The sequence below is a fragment of the Dendropsophus ebraccatus genome, chromosome 9, assembly GCF_027789765.1.
Source record: "Dendropsophus ebraccatus isolate aDenEbr1 chromosome 9, aDenEbr1.pat, whole genome shotgun sequence".
Lineage (NCBI taxonomy): Eukaryota > Metazoa > Chordata > Amphibia > Anura > Hylidae > Dendropsophus > Dendropsophus ebraccatus.
The window spans coordinates 114,393,153-114,420,801 of NC_091462.1; the positions used below are offsets into that span (position 1 = coordinate 114,393,153).

Sequence of the window (27,649 nt, forward strand, 5' to 3'; positions counted from 1 at the left end):
TACGTAATAAACTCGTGTTTCTACAAGAAACAAAGCAGTTAATATACAGAATATACAACGTTCTCAAGCCCGACCTCCCGCTGCCCTGATAGACCCCTCCGTGGACCTCTTCTGTCTCCACAACGGACACATATTCCCCCCCAACCAACCACCAACCCTAACAATGGTGCCTACTCTTCCTGACATCAGTATGAAGGCAACAGCACAAAAAAGGGATAAAGGGGGGGGGGGGGGGGGGGGGCAAAAAGGATGTGTGTGTAAAGTGACAGGGCCTCCTCCATGTGTATGCAAACACATCCCTGGCCTACACCGAAGTATCAAAATGGCAGCTGAACCCGTTACTGAAGGCATCTTGGGTACCCTCTGAAGCCTCTTCCTCCAGACACCGAACCTCCCCCACCCCCACCAACAGGGCAGTAAAAAGGTTCCAAAATTTAAAATAGAATTTGAATAAATTAAACATTAAAACCAGCGGAAAATAAAAAAAAAAAAAGAAAAAAAAAAAAAAGATTAAAATGTGACTGTGGTGACGCCGTTGCAGCTGATAGTGATACCGAGTATGACCTATGGTGGTGGCAAAGAAATATCGGTGTAACTGTAATAAACAAGACAGCAAAGGGAAGGATAAAGGCTAGAAGAGCTGATACTCAGCATCACATAACACCGCGGGGTGGCAGAATGAAGCGAGGGGGCGGGTGCTAAAGTTCAGCCGCGAGTTCATCGCAGACAGGTCATCGAGTCACTGAAGAGTCAGTCTATATACAAGGGGGAAATACGTAGTGTATATACAGAGATGAGGGGTCACGTCTGAGGCAGGGTAGTGGGAGACTTGTGCGTTCTGTGGTCACGAGAGGACGGGCAAGGGACGGGACCACAACTAAGTTTAAAAGGTCAAGAGCCTGAGACTTTCAGCTCGGGAACTCCAGACCTACATCAGTGGAGGTCGGCAACGAGGAGGGGGCTGGGAGGGTCCTGATCTCTCGGCCGCTGCCCGGCATAAATAACATACTCCCAGAAAGGAATAAAAGAACAGAAAACTAAAATGTATAGAAAAATACGCTAAACAAAAAAATAAAAAATAAAAATGAACATATACATATATAAGAACGCCCTGGGGTGACTGCATGAAGGAAGTGGGAGGATCTCGGCAGAAAGGCGTTCATCTTCCGGCGCCGTGTTAAAGTGCCACAGACAGCTCAGGCTACTCGCGTTCTCATAAAGACAATGGCCGCTGTACCCCGTTCTGCCTCATTCCTCACCCAGCCCGGACGTCTGTACATGGTCGCCGGACGCAAGCCTTTGGCTTAATTTGATCACTTTGTTTTGGCCGCCGTAAACTGCGCCAAAAGATCCGATCAGGGCTAGTCGGCCTCTGGACGCTTAATGTTAGTTCAAGGTGCCCCGGCAATTCTCAGTCCCACAAAGGCAAGGAATCTTATTCTCTTCAATGGGGAACTTGTAGTCGTACGTTATCTCCTCGTTCACGCCGATTGGTTGTTTGGAGTAAATAACTATTTTCTTTTGGGATTCGATGGTGATTACTTTGGCGTAACAATTAGGCTGAAACAATAAAAAAAAAAAAAATTATGGTAAAAATCTAGGAATCTATAAGAAGAGTCCAAGCAATGGGGGTGTCACACGCATCTTTTCAACCAATCACGAAACATGTGAGAGTTACAGAGAAGAGCTGGCGGCCCGGGCGGGTGGTGACTTACCGTGCAGCAGTGGTTTATAAAGCGAGCCAGGTTTCCACTTTTGGTGGCGTCTATTATGGTGTCCTGGTCCACCCGGAACAGATAGCTGCTGCCTATCCCTTGCTGCGCGTACCTCTTCTCCCTCATGTCGGCCACAACCTGCACAGACACCACGACACAGTAAGAACAGGCTTATGACCTCTAAGCACAAACAAGAACGTTCCCAGTGACGACAAACAGAGGAGGGGGAAGTAAATGAAAAATATTGCAGAACTAGTCATGATATATTGACGACGCATTACGTTCAAGACACCGGCCCTTTAAACGTATCACAATGCTGCAGAGCTGAACTCGTACTGATCCCTGCCCTCAGGAGCTCACAATCTAATCTGTAAGGGTATGTTCACACTGAGGAATAAGCAAGGAATTGAAGAGGAAAAGTTTTCTGCTTATAATTTCCTCTTCTTCAGCTCTGGGACATTGCTAGGTTAAGAATTTACGAGTGGAATTTCAAGCAGAATCCGTGGGAAATTAGGGGTGGATTCTGCTTTGAACTCCTCACTTATTCCTCAGTGTGAACATACCTTTGCAGAAACACGTTACATAATTCCTCACAGAGCGCATGTAGCCCAGCGGACAACAGCTCCCAGCAGAACCTCAGTGACCTGATCATGAGGGTAAAGGGACGCAGCCAGGGTCTGTATGTGCCAAGAGAGTACAGAGTGTCATCTTGGGACACCAGAGACTGATCACTTTGCCTGGACACCACGTATTCACTGCCAGCAAGCAGCTAGTATATTATAAGGTGACAGCAATACACAGGGCAGCGCTGTATACACACAGCCCCGGCGCGGCCTCTTTACACAGCACTATGTTTCCTCCTTTGTTTTGGTGAAGCTTCTGTCGCTCGGCCAACGCTTGGCACAACTACCAACAGCAACAGACAGCACGCCCTGATAGTCAGCCAGGCATGAGGGTGGCCGAGGTAAGGCCAGGACATTCTGGAGCTCACTGTACTATGTGTCTGCAGCTGTTGTGATACTACAACTCCCAGCATGCACAAAGCTACAGGATGTTGACTGTGTCTTCACACATACACTGATGACACAGCGACACCTAGTGGACGAGCCTAGCATAACCTCACCTGCCGTATGTTCTGTCCCACATATTCTATCACCATCTCATCCGCAGCGATTGGCTCCATGGCGAACAGACCCCACTCGTGAATGCGACTGCGCCCAAATCGGAGTTTCTTTTTCCGGAACTGCAAGAGCAGAAGGTGAAGTGAGGATAAACCGTCCATCATACATTCCGGCTCTGCTAAGTCACCGATGCTCAGTCCTGCAGTACAATGTCGCCCCCCTCTGGTCTACAGTAAATATTACACCTGAGCGTTTACCTTGAGTTGGTTGAGTTTTAGTAAGTCGCTGTCCATCAAGGAGAAGGAGCCGATGGCATTGAGGAGACGCCTCTGCTCCGAGCGACGTTCAGACAACACTCGGTTCGTTCCCTGCAACCAAACATGAGGAGAATGGATTTAGGATCAAGACGTAGCATTGCAGCGCCCCCTGGAGGTAAATAGACACCAGCGCACACCTGTGTGTCGCTGTCCAGCTCTCGTACGGACACAGGGATGACGTCCAGATACTTGTCCTTGTCCTTCTTACTGATGGCGTAGTAACCCTCGCTCCTCGCACAGCCCGTCTGATGCTCCCGCAGGCCGTCCTGCCGATTCTTCCGTCGTTTGGGGTCCGCAATATTGGTGAGTGAGATGGTGTTAAGTAGCAACAGCGGCATTCTGTGACACTACTCAATGATATAGGGTAAACATAGACAACCCCATAGCTACATAACATGGCTGAACCATCGCTACAATCTGACGTCTACGGCTCCGACGCAAGAGGGAGAGAGAGAGAGAGAGAGAGGGGGAGGGAGAGAGAGAGGCAGAGAGGGGGAGAGAGAGGCAGAGAGGGGGAGGAGAGTGAGAGGGGGGAGAGAGGGAGAGGAAGAGGGGGAGAGACCCTCATATACCGATACCCAGACATCCCTATGCTGGAGCATACCCTCATATACCGTTACGCCCGATCCCTATGCTGGAGCATACCCACATATATTGTTACCCCCCATCCCTATGCTGGAGCATACCCTCATACACCGTTACCCCCCCACATCCCGGCCATCGACCATGCAGAGGATATTAGTATGATGAACCCAATGGGTGTCGTTCAGCCAGTCTGTGCTATGATCCTCTTGCAGGAGCCTCTCGTACGTGTCCCTCAGGAAGACCATGTCCTCAGTGTCCAGCCCATTGTTCCATATGTCGTAGAGAATGGTCATCTGCTCAAACTCGCTGCGAATCTCGTATTTAGGAGGAGACATGGGCGGCATTGTACGCCGGTTCCTGTGGGACCGCAGCTCCCGTGTGCACACCCAGGAGTCTTCATCTTCTTCCTCATCGTCCTCCTCCTCTGAGGAGATCTCGCCAGGCTCCACCACCTCTTTCACTTCCTGCTGTCTTCGTCTCTTGCTCCTAGATTCCTCGTGAGCAGCTTTAACCGTCTCCTCAGGTTTCCTTAAAGAGGTCAAGTGCAGGTCGCCAACATCCAAGATGCCGGTGTCCCCCTCCAGGCCGGAGAGCAGGCCGCCCCCCACACATATCACCTCCTCCGGGGCCTCCAGCACAGGTTGGCCCAGGTCTATGTGGAGGAGCTCGCTGGGTTTCTCCAGGTCTAGAGATATTGCTCGGTGCCTCCTGGGCGGCTGCTTCAATGCTGCGGGGATGGAAGCGTAGCTATGTTCCAGAAGGATCTGCCGTACAGGAGCAAAGAGAATTTCCTCTACGTACTCCACCCTCTCCGGCTCACACGGCTCATGTACGGCAGGCACGGTTTGCGGTACAGGTATCCGTGCCGGCGGTGGTTCCGGAATGGGCAAGGCTTTGACCTCCTCCACGTAGTCCTCATCCATGTTCTCGTCTCCATCTTCTTGCAGAACTTGCTCCTGTCCGGGGCGGGGGGGACAGGACTTCACCAGACATGCATGGTCCCATGGAAGGTTTAGTACCGTCAGCTGTTCCGGAGGCTTCTTCTGAGGCGGCAGCTCTTTGACCGGGGGTGGGGGTATTACAAGCTCTGGTTTCGGGATTTGAAGAGTCTGTGGCGGCCTGATAATGGGGGTAGGGGCCTTTAAGGGAGGTAGAGGCGGCTCCTCCGAGGTAGGAGGCGGAGGGGGTTCCTCCTTTGGCTCCTCCTGAATGACTTGTGGGATTTCGGGGATAGGACTTTCTGGGACCAGATGGTTCGGGGGTTTGCTCTCTACAGGTTCGGGCTCTTCATCTGGAGTGAGGAGGAAGGAGACAGTCTTGCGCCTTTTCTTTGGAGGAGGAAGCAGTGGCAGCGGAGGAGAGGAAGGGGTGCAAGGCTTGGGGGGTGTAACAGGAGGCGGCAGCAGGAGATGCAGAGGAGGGGCCTCTATACAAGGCTCATCCTTCACTTCCAAGGCTGGAGACTTATCTGAGAAAAGATGGAAGACGACTTAATGAGAACTTAGAAACTAAGAGGATAAAAGATGATATCAGGATAAAAAAAAAAAAAAATCATGGCCTCATCCCCCTCCCCTGAGGAGCGGAAATCAAAGCCACCACCGCTTCCCTTTATACAATACTAGAAAATGTACCCGGAGCTGCTCGGGTATAAAGTCTCAGTGTGTTAATTAGATTTGTTCCAAGGTCGCCCAGGAGGCCAATCTATGCCCTTGTTTTTTTTGTTTAAGGGGAAATCGCCAGGAGCCCTATATATCCCTTTATACGCTATATACCCCGACAGTTCTGCACTGTTTATGTAAATTGTAGGTTAGAAATAAACAACTTTAAACATCCTAAATACCTAATAGCCAAACTGAGATGTCATCATGTGATCAGACTGTATACAGAGCCTGGTTATATACAACATTGTCAGTGTTATATACAGCCTGGTTATATGCAACATTGGCAGTGTTATACAGTATACAGCCTGGTATACAACAACATTAACAGTGACCGGCATGTGGTACATGGGGCAGTATGGTTTGATCAAATTATATACCAACATCCTGGCGTTTATTTTTAAACATAGCCTAGCGGCATTAGTATCAGCCATAGGTGTGATGTGCAGCAGCTCCTTTCTCTCCATGTCGCATTTTATTCTTCTCCCTTTTCTGAGCAGTTGGCACTCCTTTAAGTAAGAGCCACATAACCCAAATTAGCAGGATACACCTGTGCTCACATGTCAGTACCTCTTATCTTTCCCATTCTGTCTGCAGCAGTAATGGTGAGTGCAATACCATATTCATACTTGTGTTGTTTGGGTGCAGCCTTCTCCGCCGGTGGTGCCGGCTGGGTTTTGGGGGGGCACTTTGGGTTTGGTCCTCTGACAGTGGGGTTGCAGGGCCATTCCATGGCCCCCCTTCCCTGCATGTGCACGCTTTGTGGGGTTATCGGTCGCTGAACGACACAGTATGGAGTTAGCGTAGGGACCCATTTAAACGAGGAGACCGGCACGTGGTACATGGGGCAGTATGGTTTGATCAAATTATATAGCAACATCCTGGCGTTGGTTTTTAAACATAGCCTAGCGGCATTAATATCAGCCATAGGTGTGATGTGCAGGAGTTCCTTTCTCTCCATGTCGCATTAACCCCTTAAGGACAGAGCCAATTTCGATTTTTGCGGTTTCGTTTTTTCCTCCTTGTGCATCTAAGGCCATAGCACTTGCATTTTTCCACCTAGAAACCCACATCAGCCCTTATTTTTTGCGTCACTAATTGTACTTTGCAATGACAGGCTGAATTTTTTGCATAAAGTACACTGCGAAACCAGAAAAAAATTCAAAGTGTGGTGAAATTGAAAAGAAAAACGCATTTTGTTTATTTGGGGGAAATGTGTTTTTACACCATTCGCCCTGGGGTAAAATTGACTTGTTATGCACGTTCCTCAAGTCGTTACGATTAAAACGATATATAACATGTATAACTTATATTGTATCGGATGACCTGTAAAAAATTCAAACCATTGTCAACAAATATACGTCACTTAAAACCATTCCATTCCCAGGCTTATAGCGCTTTTATCCTTTGGTCTATGGGGCTGTGTCAGGTGTCATTCTTTGCGCCATGATGTGTTCTTTCTATCGGTACCTTGATTGCGCATATACGACTTTTTGATCGCTTTTTATTACACTTTTTCTGGATTTGATGCGACCAAAAATGCGCAATTTTGCACTTTGGGATTTTTTTGCGCTTACGCCGTTTACCGTACGAGATCAGGAACGTGATTAATTAATAGTTCGGGCGATTACACACGCGGCGATAGCAAACATGTTTATTTATTTATTTATTTACTTTTATTTATAACCTGGGAAAAGGGGGGTGATTCAGACTTTTATTAGGGGAGGGGGCTTTTTATTGACAACAACACTATATTTTTTTTTTTACATATATACTAGAAGCCCCCCTGGGGGACTTCTAGTATATACACTGTGATCTCTCATTGAGATCTCTGCAGCATAGATATGCTGCAGAGATCCATGAGATCGGCACTCGTTTGCTTTCGGCTGCTGCAGCCGGAAACAAACGAGTGCCGAGTCGGGGACAGCGCCATCTTGGAGCAGTCCCCGGCCGGCTTCAGAAACGGAGATCGCTCCTCCGGGATAACATCCCGGAGGAGCGATCTCAGTCACTAGACACCAGGGAGACGCTGGAACCGGTAATCGGATGCAGCTGTCATGTTTGACAGCTGCATCTGATTACTGTATTAGCGGGCACGGCGATCGGACCGTGCCCGCTAATACCTACGGTACTGGGCTACAAGCGGCACCCGGGACCGCCGCGGTTTGTCGTTAAGGGGTTAACAGTGTTATAGTGAGCCTGGTTATATACAACATTGGCAGGGTTATATACAGCCTGGTTATATACAACATTAGCAGTGTTATATACAGCCTGGTTATGTACAACATTGTTAGTGTTATGCTGAGCCTGGTTATATACAACATTGACAGTGTTAGTGGAGGTCCTGTATACCTGTAGTATATAGTTGGTGGAGGTCCTGTATACCTGTAATGTATAGTTTGGGAGCCGTGAGGAGAGAGCTGTACCCGGCAGCAGCAGCACAGCGATGAACACACTGGAGGGGAGCCTGCACGATCTAACAGCGGTCTGTGCGGGCGGGATGATGGGTGCCTCTGTCAGTTATAGTTTTGCTCCGGCCGCCGAGGGGGTTAATTTACATACTCGCAGCGGTCAATTCCGCTGCGGATCCGGTAGGTGTATTTATTTCTGTGGCTCTTTTGTGAGGCAGCTGTCCTAGCAACCAATCAGATTCCAGCTCCCTGTGAAAATGAAAGCAGTAATCCTATTGGTTGTTAAGGCTTCCAACTGCCATTACTGCTGGAGAGCTGCAGCACTAATTATGTCACCTGTGTGTGCAGTGTGGAGATTCTCCCATTCATCACTGTGTACATACATTACTGATCCTTAGGAGTTACATCCTGTATTATACCCCAGAGCTGCACTCACTATTCTGCTTCCTTTTAATCTGTACATAGGATACACACAGGACTTACTCAGGGTCTCCTCTTTGTCTTTGATGGATGTCACTTCTGGGGTGAGCGGTGGGGGGCTGGGTGGTCTCAGGGGTTCGGTAATTGCTGGAGTTATGGGAGCATCCTCCTGATCTTCTTCATCATCTGAAGAGGCCGGTGATGAGGAGGAAGACGAGGAAGAAGAGGAGGAGGAGGAGGAGGAAGACGAGGATGAGCTGCTGCTGTCAGACTCACTGGAGCTGTCGCTGTCGTCGGACACAATCTTGTTGGAAAGTTTGGCAAGAGGGGTCTCATCTGAAGCGGAAACAAAAAGGTAAATACAGACATAATCCCCCGTCACATATATTATATATATAGGCCCCGGTGCAATCACCCCATCACATATATTATATATACAGGCCCTGGTGTAATATCCCCCCCCCCCCATCACATATATATACAGGCCCCGGCGTAATCCCACCCCCATCACATATATTATATACAGGCCTCGGTGTAATCTCCCCCATCACATATATTATATACAGGCCTCGGTGTAATCCCCTGTCATCACATATATTATATATAGGCCCCGGTGTAATCAACCTCCCCCCACACACACCAAATCACATATTATATACAGGCCCCGGTGAAATCCCCCCCCCCCATCACATATATAATATACAGGCCCCAGTGTAATTCCCCCCCATCACATATATTATATACAAGCCCGATGTAATTTCCCCCCCCCCCCATCACATATATTATATATACAGGCCCCGGTGTAATAACCCCCCCCCCCCCCCATCCCATCTACTATATACAGGCCTTGGTGTAATCCCCCCATCACATATATTATATATACAGGCCCAGGTGTAATCCCCCCCCATCACATATATTATACACAGGCCCCGGCGTAATCCCGCCCCCATCACGTATATTATATACAGGCCCCGGTGTAATCCCCCCAATCCCATATTATATACAGGCCCCAGTGTAATCCCCCCTCCAATCACATATATTATATACAGGCCCCAGTGTAATCCCCCCCCCATCCCATATACTATATACAGGCCCTGGTGTAATCCCCCCATCACATATATTATAAACAGGCCCCGGTGTAATCCCCCCATCACATACATTATACACAGGCCCCGGTGTAATCCCCCCACCCCCCATCACATATTATATACAGGCTCCGGTGTAATTCCCCCCCCCCATCACATATATTATATATACAGGCCCCGGTGTAATCCCCCCCCCATCACATAAATTATATACAGGCCCCGGTGTAATCCCCCCCCAACCCCATCCCATATACTATATACAGGCCCTGATGTAATCCCCCCCATCACATATATTATATATACAGGCCCCGATGTAATCCCCCCCCATCACATATATTATATACAGGCCCCAGTGTAATCCCCCCCCAACCCCATCCCATATACTATATACAGGCCCCGATGTAATCCCCCCATCACATATATTATATACAGGCCCCGGCGTAATCCCCCCCAACCCTATGCCATATACAGGCCCCGATGTAATCCCCCAACATCACATATATTATATACAGGCCCCAGTGTAATTTCCCCCCCCCCCCCATCACATATATTATATACAGGCCCCGGCGTAATCCCCCCATCATATATATTATATACAGGCCCCGGCGTAATCCACCCCCCCCCCATCCCATATACTATATACAGGCCCTGGTGTAATCCCCCCATCACATATTATATATACAGGCCCTGGTGTAATCCCCCCATCACATATATTATATACAGGCCCCAGTGTAATCCCCCCCCCCCCCACCATCACATATACTATACACAGGCCCCGGTGTAATCCCCCCATCACATATATTATATATACAGGCCCCAGTGTAATCCCCCCCCCCCCCCATCACATATATTATACACAGGCCCCAGTGTAATCCCCCCATCACATATATTATATACAGGCCCCGATGTAATCCCCCCCCCCCATCACATATATTATACACAGGCCCCGGTGTAATCCCCCCATCACATATATTATATACAGGTCCCAGTGTAATCCCCCCATCACATATTATACACAGGCCCCCTTGTAATCCCCCCATCACATATATTATATACAGGCCCCGGCGTAATTTCCCCCCCCCCCCATCCCATATACAGGCCCCGGTGTAATTTCCCCCCCCCCATCCCATATACAGGCCCCGATGTAATCCCCCCATCACATATATTATATACCGGCCCCGGCGTAATTTCCCCCCCCCCCCATCCCATATACAGGCCCCGGCGTAATTTCCCCCCCCCATCCCATATACAGGCCCCGATGTAATCCCCCCATCACATATATTATATACAGGCCCCGGCGTAATTTCCCCCCCCCCCATCCCATATACAGGCCCCGATGTAATCCCCCCATCACATATATTATATACAGGTCCCGGTGTAACCCCCCATCACATACATTATATACAGGCGCCGGCGTAATCGCCCCCCCCTGCATCACATATATTATACACAGGCCCCGCTGTAATCCCCCCCCATCACATATATTATACACAGGCTCCGGCGTAATCCCCCCCCATCACATATATTATATACAGGTCCCAGTGTAATCCCCCCATCACATATATTATATATACAGGTCCCGGCGTAATACCCCCCCCCCCCATCACATATATTATATATACAGGCCCCGGCGTAATACCCCCCCCCCCCCCATCACATATATTCTACACAGGCCCCAGTGTAATCCCCCCCCCCCCATCACATAAATTATTTATACAGGCCCCGGTGTAATCCCCCCCCCCCCCCATCACATATATTATACATACAGGCCCCGCCGTAATCCCGTCCCCATCACATACAGGCCCCGGTGTAATCCCCCCCCCCCATCACATATATTATATACAGGCCCCGGCGTAATCTCGTCCCCATCACATACATTATGTACAGGCCCCGGTGTAATTCTCCCCCCCCCCAATTACAAATATTATATACAGGCCCCAGTGTAATCCCCCCCCATCACATATATTATATACAGGCCCCAGCGTAATGCCCCCCCCCCATTACAAACATTACATACAGACCCCGGTGTAATCCCCCCCCCCCCCCATCACATATATTATATACATAGCCCGGTGTAATCCCCCCCCAGTCACAGATATTATATACAGGCCCCAGTGTAATACCCCATTACATATATTATATACAGGCCCCGGTGTAATCCACCCCCAATCATATATATTATATACATAGCCCGGTGTAATCCCCCCCAATCACATATATTATATACAGGCCCCGGTGTAATCCCCCCATCACATTATTTACAGGCCCCAGTGTAATCCCCCCATCACATATATTATACACAGGCCCCAGTGTAATCCCCCCCCCCCCATCACATATATTATATACAGGCCCCGGTGTAATCCCCCCATCACATATATTGTACACAGGCCCCGGTGTAATTCTCCCCCCCCCCCCCCCCCCATCACATATATTATATATACGGGCCCCGGTGTAATCCCCCCCCCCCATCCCATATATTATATATACAGGCCCCAGTGTAATCCCCCCCATCACATATATTATATACATGGCCTCGTGTAATTCCCCCCCCCCAATCACATATATTATATAGAGGCCCCGTGTAATTGCACCCCCCAATCACATATATTATATAAAGGTTGAGTGTAATCCTCTATCCAGCCTATAGGACGCGCCCTTACCCTCTGAGTCGTCATCCTTGCTGCTGATATCATCATCATCATCATCCTGTAAATAAACACAATAAAGATCCAGTAATCAAATAAAAATATCCTAGCGGGGGGGAGAGAAGGAAGAGCAGGACGGGCGCTGTTATGTCAGTGTGATGATAAGAGGCACATACACTCCCAAAAGTTATTGCTCCTCATTCCCTGATACACATGTATACCAAGCCTGGCCGAGGGCCCGTGTGTCCTCCCTGGAAACCGAAATATGGGAAGAGACTACACCCTCCCTCTCTGTCCCTCCCTACAGACTCCTCCCTCCCTCTCCGTCCCTCCCTCCAGACTCCTCTTTGACCTTTCTCTCTTTCCTTCTGTCACCCCAGCCTCCACATTGCCCCTCCCTCCCACCAGACTACTCTCTCCACTCTATCCCATTCCCTTCAGATTTCTCTCTCCTCCCCATCCCCCCTCCCTCCAGATTCCTTTCTCCCCTGTCCACACTCCTCCATGTTCCTTTTCACATCCAAGTACTCCCTAAACCCCCTCCTCCCGAAGACTTCTCTCTGCTCCCCAAAACGTCTGCCTTCCCACCAGACTCCTCTCTCTGTAACCTTCTCCTCCCACCAGACTCCTCTCTCTGTAACCTTCTCCTCCCACCAGACTCCTCTCTCTGTAACCTTCTCCTCCCACCAGACTCCTATCTCTGTCCTCTCTCTAGTAGCAGCTTAGCCTGAATTTAGAGAGAACCAAACAAGACACATTCAGTTTGTATGGTTGACTTTTCTCTAATGTCTGTGGAGACCCTTCAAGACATCTTACCTTATCAGACGCAGAGTCCTCAGATGCCTCCTCACCCTCACTGTCCAGGGGGAAGGAGCTTCTGCGTTTGTGCTTGGTGTCTCTGTCTGCCTCCCGCAGTGGGGCTTTTGCTCCAGCTCGTGGGTCTGCCAGGGTCTCTTTTTCTCGATCTAAAAGGAGAAGTCCATTAAGTCACCCAGATACAATATATCAATATCCAGATACAGGGGTCCCATCCAGGACACTTACCATCTTCCTCCTCCTCTGGTGGTGTGGAGGGTCGGGGTCTCTTCTGCTCTCCGTCTTCACTCTCAGAGGGCTGCTTCCTCTTTACCTGTAAGAACAATGCAGGTTACTGAAGAGCTGGAGGCATCCCCCACTTATTAGCCTGAGCGCATACAATCCGCAGAATGTCACACATCCGCCACTAACCTTGAAGGAAGGAAGTCGTAGCGCCTCCCGTAGACCAGAACCAAAACCAAAGCCTTCGGCACCCCCGCTCTTGGCCCAGTCCACCAATGAGAGAAGGCCAGGCTCCTTGGGACGCGCCTTTTCCTTCTCTTCCTCCCGGGGGGGTGGTTTGGGCACATTCTGAAACGGCTGGTGAAAATAAAGAGTCATCAGAAACCCAGATCAGGACACGTTCCCCAACAGGTTCTCCATAGTCACTTACCTTTGCCTTCTCTTCCTTACGTTCCCACCACTCGTCGAAGGCTCGGAAGGCCACATTTTCCACCATCTTCCTGTTCAGATCTCTCTGCATGGTGCTCTTCATCTCCTGGATGAGAGCGGACAACACGCTCATGACCGTGGCGGCATGTGGATCCACCTCTTGTACCCAGCCCATGGGCCGGGGCTCCTGACCCAGTGTCCGATTTGTCCTGGTGGCAAGGTCCCTCAGTGGTAACAATGGTTGGGGTTCTTGGGCCGGGAAGTGGGAAAATGCCGGCCCAAACACCTGCTCAGGCATGAGCGGATGCAGGTGCTGCTGACGATGTCTGTGCGCTAACAGATGAGGGAGCAAGGGTGGGGGGTAAGGGTCGTCGAACGGTTGCCCCTTCTCCTGACAGCTCTGCTGTAGACGACTCAGCATCTGCGTCTGCATCTGGAAAGACATGGACGTGCCCCCCCACTGGTTGCCCAGTCTGCTCACCAGCTCCATAGAGTTTACAAAGTCATAGATATGGGGAGCCGATATTGTAGAGGAGGACGAAGGGTCAAGTGGGGGAGGGGAAGCCGGGCGGACCCCAAGTTCTCCAATTCGACCGAGCGGATAGGTATTGGGTGCTTGATGGTGTGGGTGAGGGGGCATCGATAGAAGAGTTGATGGGATAGTCTGAGTGGGGTAAGTGGCCCCAGGGGCTGCGAGGTGGGGTAGAAGGTAAGGTGGACCCGGAGCTCCAGGCATCTCAATGGTAATTTCTTCATCCGATATTTCCATGTCCTCTCCAGAAGACAGCTGAGGAGACAGTGAGAAAACCCATTAACATGCAGTGACCACTAGGAACTAGACTTTACCGACATCAGGGGGCGCCACATGGATGCAGCAGGAAAAGATGTGACCTCTAATCGTTACTAGACTGTACCCACGGAGGGGGGGGGGGGGGGGACAAAACACAGGTCTGTGACTGCAGCTTGGGATGTGATTGGAGTAGAAGACACAATGTAATGGTCCTGTTACATGGCTGTACATCTGATCACACACAGCTGGATGTGTCTGCAATGATTGAGGAGAGAACTTACAGTAAGTTTAGTTCGTGTGAAACAGAACACTCGCCCTTTGACCCTGGTGGCTAGAAAAGATGGCGACCGCCTTAGGGCTGCCTGAAATACACAGATAATGCCATGGCTGTATCCATAAGTCTTCCTGGGCTCAGTCCATGGGTTATCCAGGGCTCGATCCATCTTTTGCAGGCAGCGGGAATCAATGGACTCTCTCAGAGACGTTTATGGAAAGCCTTCACTATGGTGTCTTACACTCCAGTCCCAAGATGATGTTTTTTTAGGCTTTTCTTCGCTGTACACGCAGCAGGGTGATACCCCCCTCCCTCTGTAATTTTTATGCTACAGAAAGTTATACTTCACTTTCATGTAGTACAGGGGTGGGGGAGCTTCCGCCTTCCAGCTGCTGCAAAACTACAATTCCCATCAGGCCTGGACAGCCAAAGTGAAGCTGGACTTCAGGATTCAGACCAAAACCAACCAGGAGAACAGGACAGGAGAAGCCCACACTCAGAGCGCTCACTCCTGGCTCTGTGTCATGTGACCTTCACAGACTCACAGTCCAAGTCTATGGAGAAAGAAGTGTGCCGCTCCCCTCCCCGCTTGTTCTCCTGATCGGTCGTGGTGTGGACGCTCATATCCCAAAGCAAAGCGACCTACAGCTACATACAGGCATGATGGGAACAGCTAGAGGGCCGGAGCCTTCTTCACCCTGATGCACAGGTCAGATGTAACTTAGTCCTATCAGTCCCTGGGAAAGCTGGGTGGGCTTTGCAATGCAGCTTTATGGCAGATTCACCCTTATTAGTCTCTGGCACCCACCACTCTATCTGCACAACACGTCCCGTTCAAAGCGGCATAACAAATCGTATGGAGGAGCGAACCGCGTCCATATACATCAGATCATCCAACTTCCCCAGGAACAGATAGAAAGAAGTGACGGCAGAACAGGGTGACAGAACAATGAGAGTTTATTACAGGACTAAACAAAAAAAAAAAATCACCAGCTTTATTTTCCTGCATAAGAGCTAAAGCTGTAGAGCGTCCGAGCTCCCGTCCACGTCTGTATCATATCCTGGGAAAATAAGAGCATCCCCCCCCGACCGTACATACAGGGCGGGGGACTATACTCTCCTAGAGGTGAGCAAGGGTCTCATCTATAGAGATTCTGCATGGCGCCCTCTGCTGGCTGCAGGTAACATGACCCTGAGGTACAACCACAGGCAGCAATCTCCCCATACAATGTAATACAGAGCTCGGAGATACCAGCGACAGCGGAGGGGACCTGAACAAGAGCTGGAACACGGGTATGGGGGAATACACTTTCCTTTTACACTTCTATTTTTACTTCCATTCTTAGAATATTACAAAAAGGACAAGATAAGTGGTCAAAGAGCATGGGACCTCTACACACGCACACCGCCACTACATTCATAGTCTATGGTGACAGCCATATGTGCCATCTCCAGCAGCTCCCACGGACAATGAGTGGGGGTCCCGGGCTTAGTCAGCAGCAAACAAGGGCCGATCAGTGAGATAGCCGGATCACTTATGCGGCCATTTATACAATAACAATTTATATGGCCACATAAAGAGGGTCATGTGACCCAAGAGTGGCGACATGACGCATTTCAGGCAGGAAAATACTAAGGAATATTCTGCTCAAACATACCTTTTGATAGGTTGCTGCCCATGGTAAGACTAACAATTCCCTCCATACTTGTTATTAACTATTCCGTCTCCTTCCCCCAGTTCTCAGCTGCTGCTTCCTGCTGAAGACACACAAATCTGTGTGTGAGCTTTTCTCTCTGTCTCCCCCTCCTCCCTTCTGAGACATCTGATTTAAACAAGTCCCTGGCAGGCTGTATCTGCAACATTGTAGCTTCTTAGTAATGCTGGGAGGGTTACTCTGAGGTCATATTGCTGAAGAACTCTTTGTGATTATGTGATTATCCCTCCCAGCATTACAAACAAGCTACAATGTTGCAGATACAGCCTGCCAGGGACTTGTTTACATCAGATGTTTTAGAAGGTAGGGGGAGAGAGAGAAAAGCTCACACACAGATTTGTGTGTCTTCAGCAGGAAGCAGCAGCTGAGAACTGGGGGAAGGAGACAGAATAGACAATAACAGGTATGGAAGGAATTGTTAGTCTCACCATGGGCAGCAACATATTGGTGTGAGTGAAATTCCCCTTTAATTTATTCAGAAATAAGACAATGACGTCGGGTGGGATCCCTGGGTGCGTTCTCCTCTCCTACAGGGACGCAATCTCCACCACAAAACAAATAAATAAATCTGACAAAAACACAAACAGGAATTGTCCTCTGAGGCGGCACACAGCAGTCCGGGGGAGTCTCTGCCGGTGATCGGTCAGTACGTGCGATCCCGGAAGCCATCTGTGAACGTGAAGGCGTGACGGCTGCGTGAGTGCAAGAGGCCGGGGCGGCACTTCAGTGAGACAGCAAAATAAGCAGCAGGTTATTACAGCCCCGTCCTATATACCCCCACAATACACACAGGTTATTACAGCCCCGTCCTATATACCCCCACAATACACACAGGTTATTACAGCCCCGTCCTATATACCCCCACAATACACACAGGTTATTACAGCCCCGTCCTATATACCCCCACAATACACACAGGTTATTACAGCCCCGTCCTATATACCACCACAATAAACACAGGTTATTACAGCCCCGTCCACCACAATACACACAGGTTATTACAGCCCCGTCCTATATACCACCACAATACACACAGGTTATTACAGCCCCGTCCTATATACCCCCACAATACACACAGGTTATTACAGCCCCTTCCTATATACCCCCACAATACACACAGGTTATTACAGCCCCGTCCTATATACCCCCACAATACACACAGGTTATTACAGCCCCGTCCTATATACCACCACAATACACACAGGTTATTACAGCCCCGTCCACCACAATACACACAGGTTATTACAGGCCCGTCCTATATACCACCACAATACACAGGGTATACAGCAGAAGATACGAAGGCCTAAACTTACTAGACACAAAGCCAATCAGTCACAACATGAAACCTCTCTGGATGCAGCCTGCAGTGTAAAGAATGGAGGTCTACCCATGCTCCAGGCTATATGTAATCTCTCCTGTCATCTACGGCAAACTAAGATGGTGGTGTGAGCTGTTATTATATAAAAGTGTAGCGCTCATTACAAAAAAAAACTTTAACATGTCAGTGAGACTTATCAGAGGTAGCATGGAGCAAACGTGCTGAAAGTTCGGGTTCGGCCATGTTCGTCGGCACTTGACTCCTGGAGAAGTCGGAGGCAGCCGTAGGGAGTCCTGGAAAACATGGATACAGTCTATGGCTCTTCCACACTCCCTGTGGCTGCATCCAACTTCTCCAGGAGTCAAGTGCCGACAAACATGGCCGAACCCAAACTCTCAGCCCGTTTGCTTCACGCTAACTCAGATAAGTCTGGCTGACATGTCAGAAGTCTTTTATAATGACCGGTGCACTTCATGTAATAACAGGTCAGCTCACACCGCCATCTTAGTTTGCCGTAGACTACAGCAGGGGTGGGGAACCTTCCGTCCTCCAGCTGTTGCAAAACTACAATTCCCATCGGGACAGCAAAAGTGAAGCTGGACGTCAGGATTCAGACCAAAAGCAATCAGGAGAACGGGCAGGGAGAAGCCCACACTCAGAGCGCTCACTCCCGGCTTTGTGTCATGTGACCTAGACAGACTATCAATGCAAGTCTTTGGAGAAAGGAGTGTGCAGCTCAGCTCCCCACTTGTTCTCCTGATCGGTCGTGGTCTGGACGCTCATATCCCAACCGATAAAAACGTTTTGATGTGCCTGACGTATTGAAAGTTTTATTTGTGCCGACATTAATCCACAACACCTCCTTATACCCTTAGAGGAAACAGTGACTAGAAAAGCAAACGTACGATGGTCCCCGAGGCTATAAACCTACTGACACCATCTATAATCATCTCATAGACTGACAGCTTGTGTATATAGCGATAGTAAGCCTATAACCACAGGGCGCAGGTGGGGGATATTACTTTAGATTTATAATACTCGGGGAAAACGAGGTCTCTATAAAGGGGGCTCTTGCTTAATCATAACTGTCCCAGATGATGTAAACAAGTCCTTGTCTGGCTGTATCTGCAACCTTTGTAGCTTCTTTGTAAAGCCAAGAGGGTTATTTTGAGGTCAAGTTGATAATGAACTCACTGTGGTTAATCCTCCCAGCATTACAAAGAAAGTACAACACTGCAGATAAAGCCTGCCAGGGACTTGTTTATATCAGCTGTATACTGTGGAAAAAACTCTGAAAATAAATATAAAATGATAGATAGATAGAATGCACATGGCCCCGTCACCTGACATAGCGGCGTCCTATTGGCTCCAGCACAATACAAGGCGCTATGCCGTAGACCAGGTTACAGCGTATACCATACTGTATATACCGCTTTCCTGTAACAATTGCTGCCATGTGCCTATACAGAGGGGTGGATCACTGGTGACACATGAGTATGTGAACAGAGCCCAATAATCCCACTCCACTCCACAGTCGGGTGTGCACACAAGAAAAGCTTGGCTCACCCCCTATGACTGCGCAGAGCTCCACCATAGTGTTTCCCCACCACCAGCCATCACTTCCTATGGGGAGGGCGATGTGATCCCAGCTCAGACGCTGCGTGAAGTAATGAATGTATCCGAGCCATAATCTAGAACATGGTTATCAGACCAGTTACAAAACTACAACGTCCATCAAGCCTGGACGGCCAAAGCTATGACGTTTTCTTTTCTCACTGTTCTGTACTTGCGAGGGACAAGCTCCAGACATAGTTTTAAGCAATTTTTTGTCACAGTCGTCACTAAAAACTTTTGACATATTATAGAGACATCATAGAGACACATCAAAAGTCTGATCCGGTTCTCCCGATCTTACCTGTACTGATCGGGAGAACGGCCGTGTGCTCAGGCTTGAAGTTAGAAGAAAGAGTCAGGCTCTATTATAAGTCTGACTCTTTTCTAACCCAGAGCGGGGAGAGGATGTGTTGCAGGACGCTCTTCTCCCCACTCCTCCTCTCAATCAGTACAGGTGAGAAATAAGACATCCCCTGAAAATAAGATGTAGTGCCTGGTGTTTTTTTTTTTTTTTGGGGGGGGGGGGGGGATATAAAGTATCGCCTTATTTTCGGGTACATACATAGACACACTCAACTACACCAGCCAGACCACTGCTTTTAGAGCAGGGTGGTGGTCATTAACCTAGACAAAGGCCTATCGATAATAGGAGGGGACGAGCAGCCTATCAGGAGGAGGAGGAGACAAGTTTGGTAAATAAATGTATCTGCAAAAATATTTAACTAGGCCTACAGGTATAACTATCTAAACTGAGACAGAACACCCCTTCAGGGTCCCTTCACACACACCAGATCTGCAGAAGATTTGATGTGGTGTTCAGTTATTTAGATCAAATCAGCTGCGGATCTGCAGCACAAAATCTGCTGCAATACGGTGTGTGTGAAGCTCAAAGTGTCGCTGTCGTTAAAATATATATTTTTTTTTTTCTACAGAAATCAATAGTACAGGCGATTTTAAGAAACTTTGTATTTGGGTTTATTAGCCGAAAAATGCATTTTTATCATGAAAAAGCAGTTTGAAGCTCTCCCCCGTCTTCATGGTTCTCTATGGAGAGGGGAGGGGTGGAGGGAGATGAGGCACCAAAACAGGACAAGAGAGTTAATTTACAGCTACATCACCGGGCTCTCTCCTCTGAAATCAGCACTGACCTCTCTGAGCTCTGAATACCGGCTTTCACACAGGTCCCCCTGTGTAATCCTTTGTTCTCTGCTGGTGACTGATCTCCCCCCTCCATAGATTACACAGGGCTAGACTGAAGTAAAAGAGCCGAGATTTCCTGATAATCGCTTGTACCATTAATTTCTACAACAAAAAAAAAAACGAAAAAAAAAAAAACACACACACACACAACAACAACACTTTAAAGGAAACCTGTCACCCCCCGTGCCGGGGTGAAAGGCTCCCGACCCCCTGTTAGATCCCTCTATACTTACCTCATCGCGCCGTCCCGCTTCCTGAGGCGGTCGGGTGACTGAGATTTCAGCGCCCGAAGCCCGGCACGCGCGCTCACAGGAGAGTCAGATGCTCATAGAGAACGAATGGGGAGTCTGATGCTCCGTCATTCTCTATGAGTCATTCTCGATGAGGTAAGTATAGGGAGATCTAACAGGGGGTCGGGAGCCTGCCACCCCGGCACGGGGGGGTGACAGGTCCTCTTTAAGCTGAGAACCGCTGTAAACAGCTCTGTGCATGTGACCCCATTGTTTCCATTTCATGCAGAATTTTCAATCTCTGCTTGTTCGATTACCGTCTGTGAATGAGAGAACAACATCCAGAGCTAGAATGTCTCACAGCTGAGGGTTTGTCACAATTGTATCCAGTGTAAACAATCCTAACGTTACACTGTAACAAACCTTGGCAGGAGAGATTCCCATCCCTGATGTGGTTCTCCCATTGTGAATATTGTCTACACCCGATACGTTGTACCAAACCCTCAGCTACATAAGCGACAGGTGGATTACTGCCTCAGTTACTGAGATGAGTGTGACCTGAAGGGGGCGGGGCCTGTGCTTCCTGCAGGATTGATTGGTCAGGTCTGAGATGTGATCACTTCCCCCCCACAGAGCGATGGTGATCCGTGTCATGTGATCATCTGGCATTACAATAAGAGGTTCAGGATCTTACCCGTTCTTGTCCATTTGCCGTTCTGCCAAGATCCCCAAACCTCAGAATGGCCTCCGCCGATACATCCTCGAAGCTGGCGGGTGGGGGAGGGGTGTAGGGACCATGCACGGGCGGTGGGACTTCTTCGTGGACTACAGTCTCCTGTGTGGTGCCCTCTGTGGTTCCTTCATCTTCCTCCTCGGTGTCGGAGGGAAGGAAGGAGAACTTGGAGCGCTGTTCCTTCAGGAGCGCCTCGATGCGGGAGTCCAGGCTGCTGCTGTGCTGAGTGAAGGGCAGGCTCTCAGAGATGCCGTCAGGGAGCGGAGAACAGGAGCGGGCAGGTGACGGGGGAGGGGAGCAGGCTGGCAGAGGGGGTGGCGGTGGTGGAGGCTCCCAGCCTTCAGATGGCGGAGGGGGAGGATGTGGTATAGAGGAGGAGGGTGGAGATGGAGGAAGTGGTGGCGGGTGGGCCATTCTGTAGTCCCGGTCGGGGAGAGGCTCATCGGGTGGTGGTGGCGGAGGGGTAGGCAGTGGTGGAGTCCCAGGAAAGCGGTGTAAGGGCGGCTCCTCTGGGGGCGGTGGTGGCGGCTTACGATGGCGAGAGCGGTAGGACTGCGGGGAGGAGCGGTGCTGATGGCGGTGGTAACGTCTGTGGCTGCTGTCATGCTGGGAAGAGGCAGCAGCAGAGGATGAGGAGGTGGATGAAGAGGTCGCTGGAGAGTAGTGGTGTCCAGACCGCCGGGAGTACGAATCACTGGTGCTGTTCTCATGGCGCCGCGACTTATACCCTGAGGAGTCCTGGGAACTGGAATGGCTGGGTGTCCCCTGCCTGTGAGGGGGGAAAGAGAGACAGAGTCATACAAAGGAGTCTGGCCCCACCTACTCCTGAGTGTAGCTCCGCCCACACGGACAGCTCCTCCCACCCACCCTCTATGGACATACCAGCCTACATTAACCTGGGAGAAACTACAACTCCCAGCAGGCTGGGGAAGAGTCCTTTATCCCGCCAACATACATGAAGGGGTTATTCAGGGTTAGAAGTGGTCAGGGTGTGTGCGGTATTACAACTCACTGCAACTGAACTGCGATACCACACACACCCTGAGGACAACTGTGCTGCTGCTTCTAGAACATGACCGTTGAAGGGGAACTCCGATGAAATTGTTTCCTTCCAATCACCTGGTTTCAGAAAGTTATACAGATTTGTAATTTACCTCTATTTAAAAATCTCCAGTCTTCCAGTACTTATCAGCTGCTGTATGTCCTGCAGGAAGTGGTGTATTCTCTCCAGTCTGACACAGTGCTCTCTGCTGCCACCTCTGTCCATGTCAGGAACTGTCCAGAGCAGCAGCAAATCCCCATAGAAAACCTTTCCTGCTCTGGACAGTTCCTGACATGGACAGAGGTGGCAGCAGAGAGCACTGTGTCAGACTGGAGAGAATACACCACTTCCTGCAGGACATACAGCAGCTGATAAGTCCTGGGAGACTGAAGATTTGTAAATACAGGTAAATTACAAATCTATACAACTTTCTGACACCAGCTGATTTGAAAGAAAATGTTTACACGGGAGTACCCCTTCAAGTGAATAATCCCTTTAAAATCAGGGATAGAAACCTGCGGCCCTCGAGCTGTTGCAAAACTACAGCCGTGGGCAGTCAGAGTGCAGGCTGGGTTCTCACCTGCTGGAGTAGGCAGAGTCCTGAGAGAAGGGCGTCCCGGATCTCGGAGTGTATGGGGTGCCCTGTGAGGAGGAAAGGGACGGGGTGTACTGGCTATAGGTGGAGCCCAGGTCTTGTGAAGATGGGGTCCCGTTGCCGGGGACATAGGCGGCGGTGTCACTGGACAGGCGGCGGCGACAGTCGACCTGCGGACAGATAAAGAGGTGAATGTAGTGGCCGCTCCACCAGACAAGACTCCATAGCAAAGACTGGAAGTTCGCTCACCGGCTCCGGGGGTCTCTCCTGCGCCCACCTGCCGGTGGTGGGAACAGTCTGAGGGTTGTAGGATCCGTTCACTATCAGGTCGTAGTATTTCTGCCGCTGCTGACCTGTAACGGGACAATAAGTGAGGATCGGGGGGGAACGGACGGCGATCCCCACAACAGCACCCCCCATCCACCTCCCCTTTTACCTCGGAGGTCCAGCTCGGCGTGGATGATGTTGCCCATGACTGAGGTGTTGTGGAGGTGGGTGACCGTCTCCCTGGCCGCCCGGGAGCTGGAGAACAGGACCTTGGCCAGGCCCAGGTGCTTGCGTGTTTTGGGGTGCAGCAGGATCTCCACATCTTCTATGTCCCCGAATTTGCGGCACATTTCCTTCAGAAAGAGCTCCCGCACGTTGTCGTTCAGGTGAGCAAAGGTGACCTCCTTCTGGGGGAGCTGCCCCACATAGAACTCATCAAACTGGGTGGGAACAATCAGAGAGGTCACTGACCTGCTGCAGAACTACAACTCACAGCATGCAGCCAGCCCTCAATGCATCCTATTCCCCAACCAAGGACTCTCCAGGTGCTGCAGAACTACAACTCCCAGCATGCCACCAACCTGCTGTGCATCCATTTGAGTTTGGTCCTACAGAGTTTCCATTAACCCCCCCCCCTCCCCTCCCCCCACCTGGACCCAGTACCTTAAATTTGGGGACAGGAAGAGACACATCTCTGGGTTTGCTCCACAGTCGCTGCTGCCGAGGATCCCGCACGTCTCCGACTGGAAGAAACGGTCCCTCCTGGAGAACGGAGAAGGGGAAGGAGATAAGTGATGCACATTCCGCCGGCTCAGCTTTTTAATAGACTTTAGTCACAACATGAAACAGATCTCACCATTCTGACAGTCTGGTTTCTATGGATGTTCTGTGTGACAAAACGTGTCCATAGCAACCGCTCTGTCACCGCATAAGTGATACGCCACCACACTCTCCTCCTCCTCCTCCCCAGATACGCCACCACACTCTCCTCCTCCTCCTCCCCAGATACGCCACCACACTCTCCTCCTCCTCCTCAGATACGCCACCACACTCTCCTCCTCCTCCTCCTCAGATACGCCACCACACTCTCCTCCTCCTCCTCCCCAGATACGCCACCACACTCTCCTCCTCCTCCTCCTCAGATACGCCACCACACTCTCCTCCTCCTCCTCCTCCTCAGATACGCCACCACACTCTCCTCCTCCTCCTCCTCCTCAGATACGCCACCACACTCTCCTCCTCCTCCTCCTCCTCAGATACGCCACCACACTCTCCTCCTCCTCCTCCTCCTCAGATACGCCACCACACTCTCCTCCTCCTCCTCCTCCTCAGATACGCCACCACACTCTCCTCCTCCTCCTCCTCAGATACGCCACCACACTCTCCTCCTCCTCCTCCTCAGATACGCCACCACACTCTCCTCCTCCTCCTCCTCAGATACGCCACCACACTCTCCTCCTCCTCCTCAGATACGCCACCACACTCTCCTCCTCCTCCTCCTCAGATACGCCACCACACTCTCCTCCTCCTCCTCAGATACGCCACCACACTCTCCTCCTCCTCCTCAGATACGCCACCACACTCTCCTCCTCCTCAGATACGCCACCACACTCTCCTCCTCCTCAGATACGCCACCACACTCTCCTCCTCCTCAGATACGCCACCACACTCTCCTCCTCCTCAGATACGCCACCACACTCTCCTCCTCCTCAGATACGCCACCACACCCCCTTCCCCCGATATGTCGCGACCACACCCCCCGCATCCCCAATTCCCCCCTCCCCCTGGCTCCGCCCCTTACAGTGATGTTGAAGTGCACTCCATCGTAGCGGTACACCTTCTGTGCGGCTTTGCGGAGCGCGGGGTCGAGCAGCAGTTTGTAACTCCTCCACTGGAAGCCGGCCGCTCTGTGAGTCTCGCCCTCGGGCTCCATCAGGGGACATCTGACCTGCGGACAGGACAAGGACTGTGAGAACAGGGACCAGAGCAGTCTCTTACCAGTCACTTCTCCAGCTGTCTAATCACCCTCTGGGGTCCCTGTAGTAGCGGCCGTCTCACCCTCACATTCCCGGACACAGCCGTCTCTTTGCACCCATGTTTCCCAGACCTGTCACTCCTCAGTCTTTTCAAGAGACATCTCTGGAGGTCTCTTCCTGCAGTCTCTTGGAGAGTGTCTCACATGATCTGGACTAGATCTCAGATTGCCTCTCTTACCTACTTTGGCCTCACATTTTTCTGAGGTCTCGTGCTGTCTGGACTAGAGACATCTGGGATCACACATGGTGGGGCCGATCTCTCCATCATCTCTATCTACTGACTAACACTGAGTGTTGTGGTTCGCGAACCATGGGGGGGGGGGTTGGGCGGGCATTTGCAGTTCACGCTCACAGTGTGTGTGTGGGGGGGGGGGGTTTGTGGGGGGGGGGGGTTCGGGGTGGGTTTTGTGCCCACAGTGGGGGGCACTCTCACAGTCAGGTTAACCCAGGACTAGAAAACACAGCTACCTACCTCCAGAAACAGCACCACCCCTGTCCTCAGGATGTGTGCGGTATTACAACTCTGCTCCATTCACTTCAATGGAACTGCTTTGCAATCCCACACCCAACCTGAGGACAGGAGGGGCGCTATATCTGCAGAAAAGCGGCCACATTTATCTAATGGATACGCCCTTTAAGGTCTCCCCTGTCTCTTTACAGTCTATTGGCTGTCTCATAGCTGGGGCCCTGTCTATGGTGTCTCATAGTCAGGCTTCTCTCTGCAGTCTCTCCCTCTAGTCTCATGGTCAGTGTTGTCTTTGAGGTCTCTCTCATTACAGAAGCTCTCTAATGTCTCTCTACAGTCCTTGGTATCCCAGTCAGGTCTCTCTCTCTCTGAGGTCTCTCAGGTCTCTCTCTCTCTGAGGTCTCTCAGGTCTCTCTCTCTTAGCTCTCTCAGGTCTCTCTCTCTCTGAGGTCTCTCAGGTCTCTCTCAGGTCTCTCAGGTCTCTCAGGTCTCTCTCTCTCTGAGGTCTCTCAGGTCTCTCTCTCTGAGGTCTCTCAGGTCTCTCTCTCTCTGAGGTCTCTCAGGTCTCTCTCTCTCTCTGAGGTCTCTCAGGTCTCTCTCTCTCTGAGGTCTCTCTCTCTCTGAGGTCTCTCAGGTCTCTCTCTCTGAGGTCTCTCAGGTCTCTCTCTCTCTGAGGTCTCTCAGGTCTCTCTCTCTCTGAGGTCTCTCAGGTCTCTCTCTCTCTGAGGTCTCTCAGGTCTCTCTCTCTCTGAGGTCTCTCAGGTCTCTCTCTCTCTGAGGTCTCTCAGGTCTCTCTCTCTCTGAGGTCTCAGTCTTCTCTGGGAGGTCTCAGTTATGACAGGAGCTCTCTCTCTCTCTCTCATAGTCCGTGTTCTCCCGGTCCTCCATCCCCCTGTACGGGCCGTCTCCTCAGCAGCAGTGTGTAACAGTCTCCGTCCGCTGTGTGTAACAGTCTGCAGCCGTCTCTCACCCCCGGTCACTGTGTGTAACAGTCTGCAGCCGTCTCTCACCCCCGGTCACTGTGTGTAACAGTCTCCGTCCGCAGTGTGTGACAGTCTGTGGCCGCCCCGGTAGCCGTCTCTCGCCCCCGGTCACACCGGGCTCTCCCGCCCCCGGCTCCGCACTCTCCGGTCTCGGTCCGTCTCCCGGGTGTGCAGGGATCCCGTCAGCAGGGGGGCGGCGGCGCTCTCTCACCTGGCTGGCTGTCCGCTCCCGGCTGTCTCTTCCCCCGGATCCTCTGTGTCTCTCAGTAGCGCCGCCTGCTCCCCGGGCAGCACTTTCGCCTCAGGACGGCCCCTTCTCCCCGGGCGGCTCCGCTTTCCTCCGGATTATTCCCTCGGTTCCGCCGCTACTTTATGGCCGCTCGGCGGCGGTCTATCCTCACACCGGAAGCCTCGGATATTAATATATCCACAATTACATCTGTGGCGAATCTGCGGCGCGGTGCCCCGACAAATAGCTTTACCTTCCGCGCTCAGCACAGCCCGCACTTTCCACACGTGAAGATAAAAATCCACTTCTTCGTGTAGAAACGATTTTTACATGTTTCCTGGTAAATATCGTGACGGGAAAGCGATCAGAATAGATAACCCATTAACCTATCACGATATCGGTGTCTGTCCTGTGACGAATCTGCGCCTCACTCTCTATTGTAAACGGCGACATCTGAGGAGGGAGCTGAGGCGGGCTCACACCATAGAGTTCACCCAGGCGCTCCGCCTCGTCTAGCTCAAACAAACTCTATGACCACGGCCTTTTTTTTTCTCCTCATGAATAACTTTATTTGTCATTGAACGTTAAACAATGTTCCTGGCTATGTCCTCCTGGTATACAGATGGGGGACAGGCCTCTTACTGTGTGTGACATATTCTGGGCAGATCCCTCACCTTCACCACAGCCGCCTCCTCCTTTCATCATTCCATACTTTTCCTGATTTTTCCTCAGG

At 50.8% G+C, this 27,649-nt stretch overlaps 1 protein-coding gene across 2 annotated transcripts; it reads right to left on the reverse strand.

Moving 5' to 3' along the window:
* On the reverse strand, window positions 1-27,631 carry SETD1A (SET domain containing 1A, histone lysine methyltransferase). 2 transcript variants are annotated; one of them, XM_069984605.1, is made up of 19 exons: window positions 26,899-27,631; window positions 25,004-25,150; window positions 23,866-23,964; window positions 23,372-23,642; window positions 23,185-23,288; window positions 22,921-23,105; window positions 21,260-22,067; window positions 13,426-14,211; window positions 13,185-13,352; window positions 13,002-13,086; window positions 12,774-12,922; window positions 11,973-12,018; window positions 8,291-8,563; window positions 3,893-5,206; window positions 3,291-3,460; window positions 3,094-3,204; window positions 2,839-2,958; window positions 1,716-1,853; window positions 1-1,560 (listed from the first exon to the last, which is right to left on the reverse strand). In XM_069984605.1, the coding sequence occupies exons 2-19, from the start codon at window positions 25,133-25,135 to the stop codon at window positions 1,387-1,389; spliced, it is 5,133 nt and encodes a 1,710-aa protein (XP_069840706.1). In that variant the 5' UTR covers window positions 25,136-25,150; window positions 26,899-27,631; the 3' UTR covers window positions 1-1,386. The 2 variants fall into 2 exon arrangements, with proteins under 2 accessions (XP_069840706.1, XP_069840707.1); XM_069984606.1 differs by lacking the exon at window positions 26,899-27,631 and adding an exon at window positions 26,715-26,868.
* Window positions 27,632-27,649: the final 18 nt, after the last annotated feature.

Bases quoted from the DNA above. Each gene is read 5' to 3' on its own strand.
- SETD1A (XM_069984605.1), bottom strand. From the start codon at position 25,135: ATGGAGCCCGAGGGCGAGACTCACAGAGCGGCCGGCTTCCAGTGGAGG. The intron at 23,106-23,184 runs GTGAGCGAACTT...ATCTGTCCGCAG, and splicing joins AGGAGAGACCCCCGGAGCCG to GTCGACTGTCGCCGCCGCCT. The intron at 13,087-13,184 runs GTTAGTGGCGGA...TTGTTCTTACAG, and splicing joins TACGACTTCCTTCCTTCAAG to GTAAAGAGGAAGCAGCCCTC.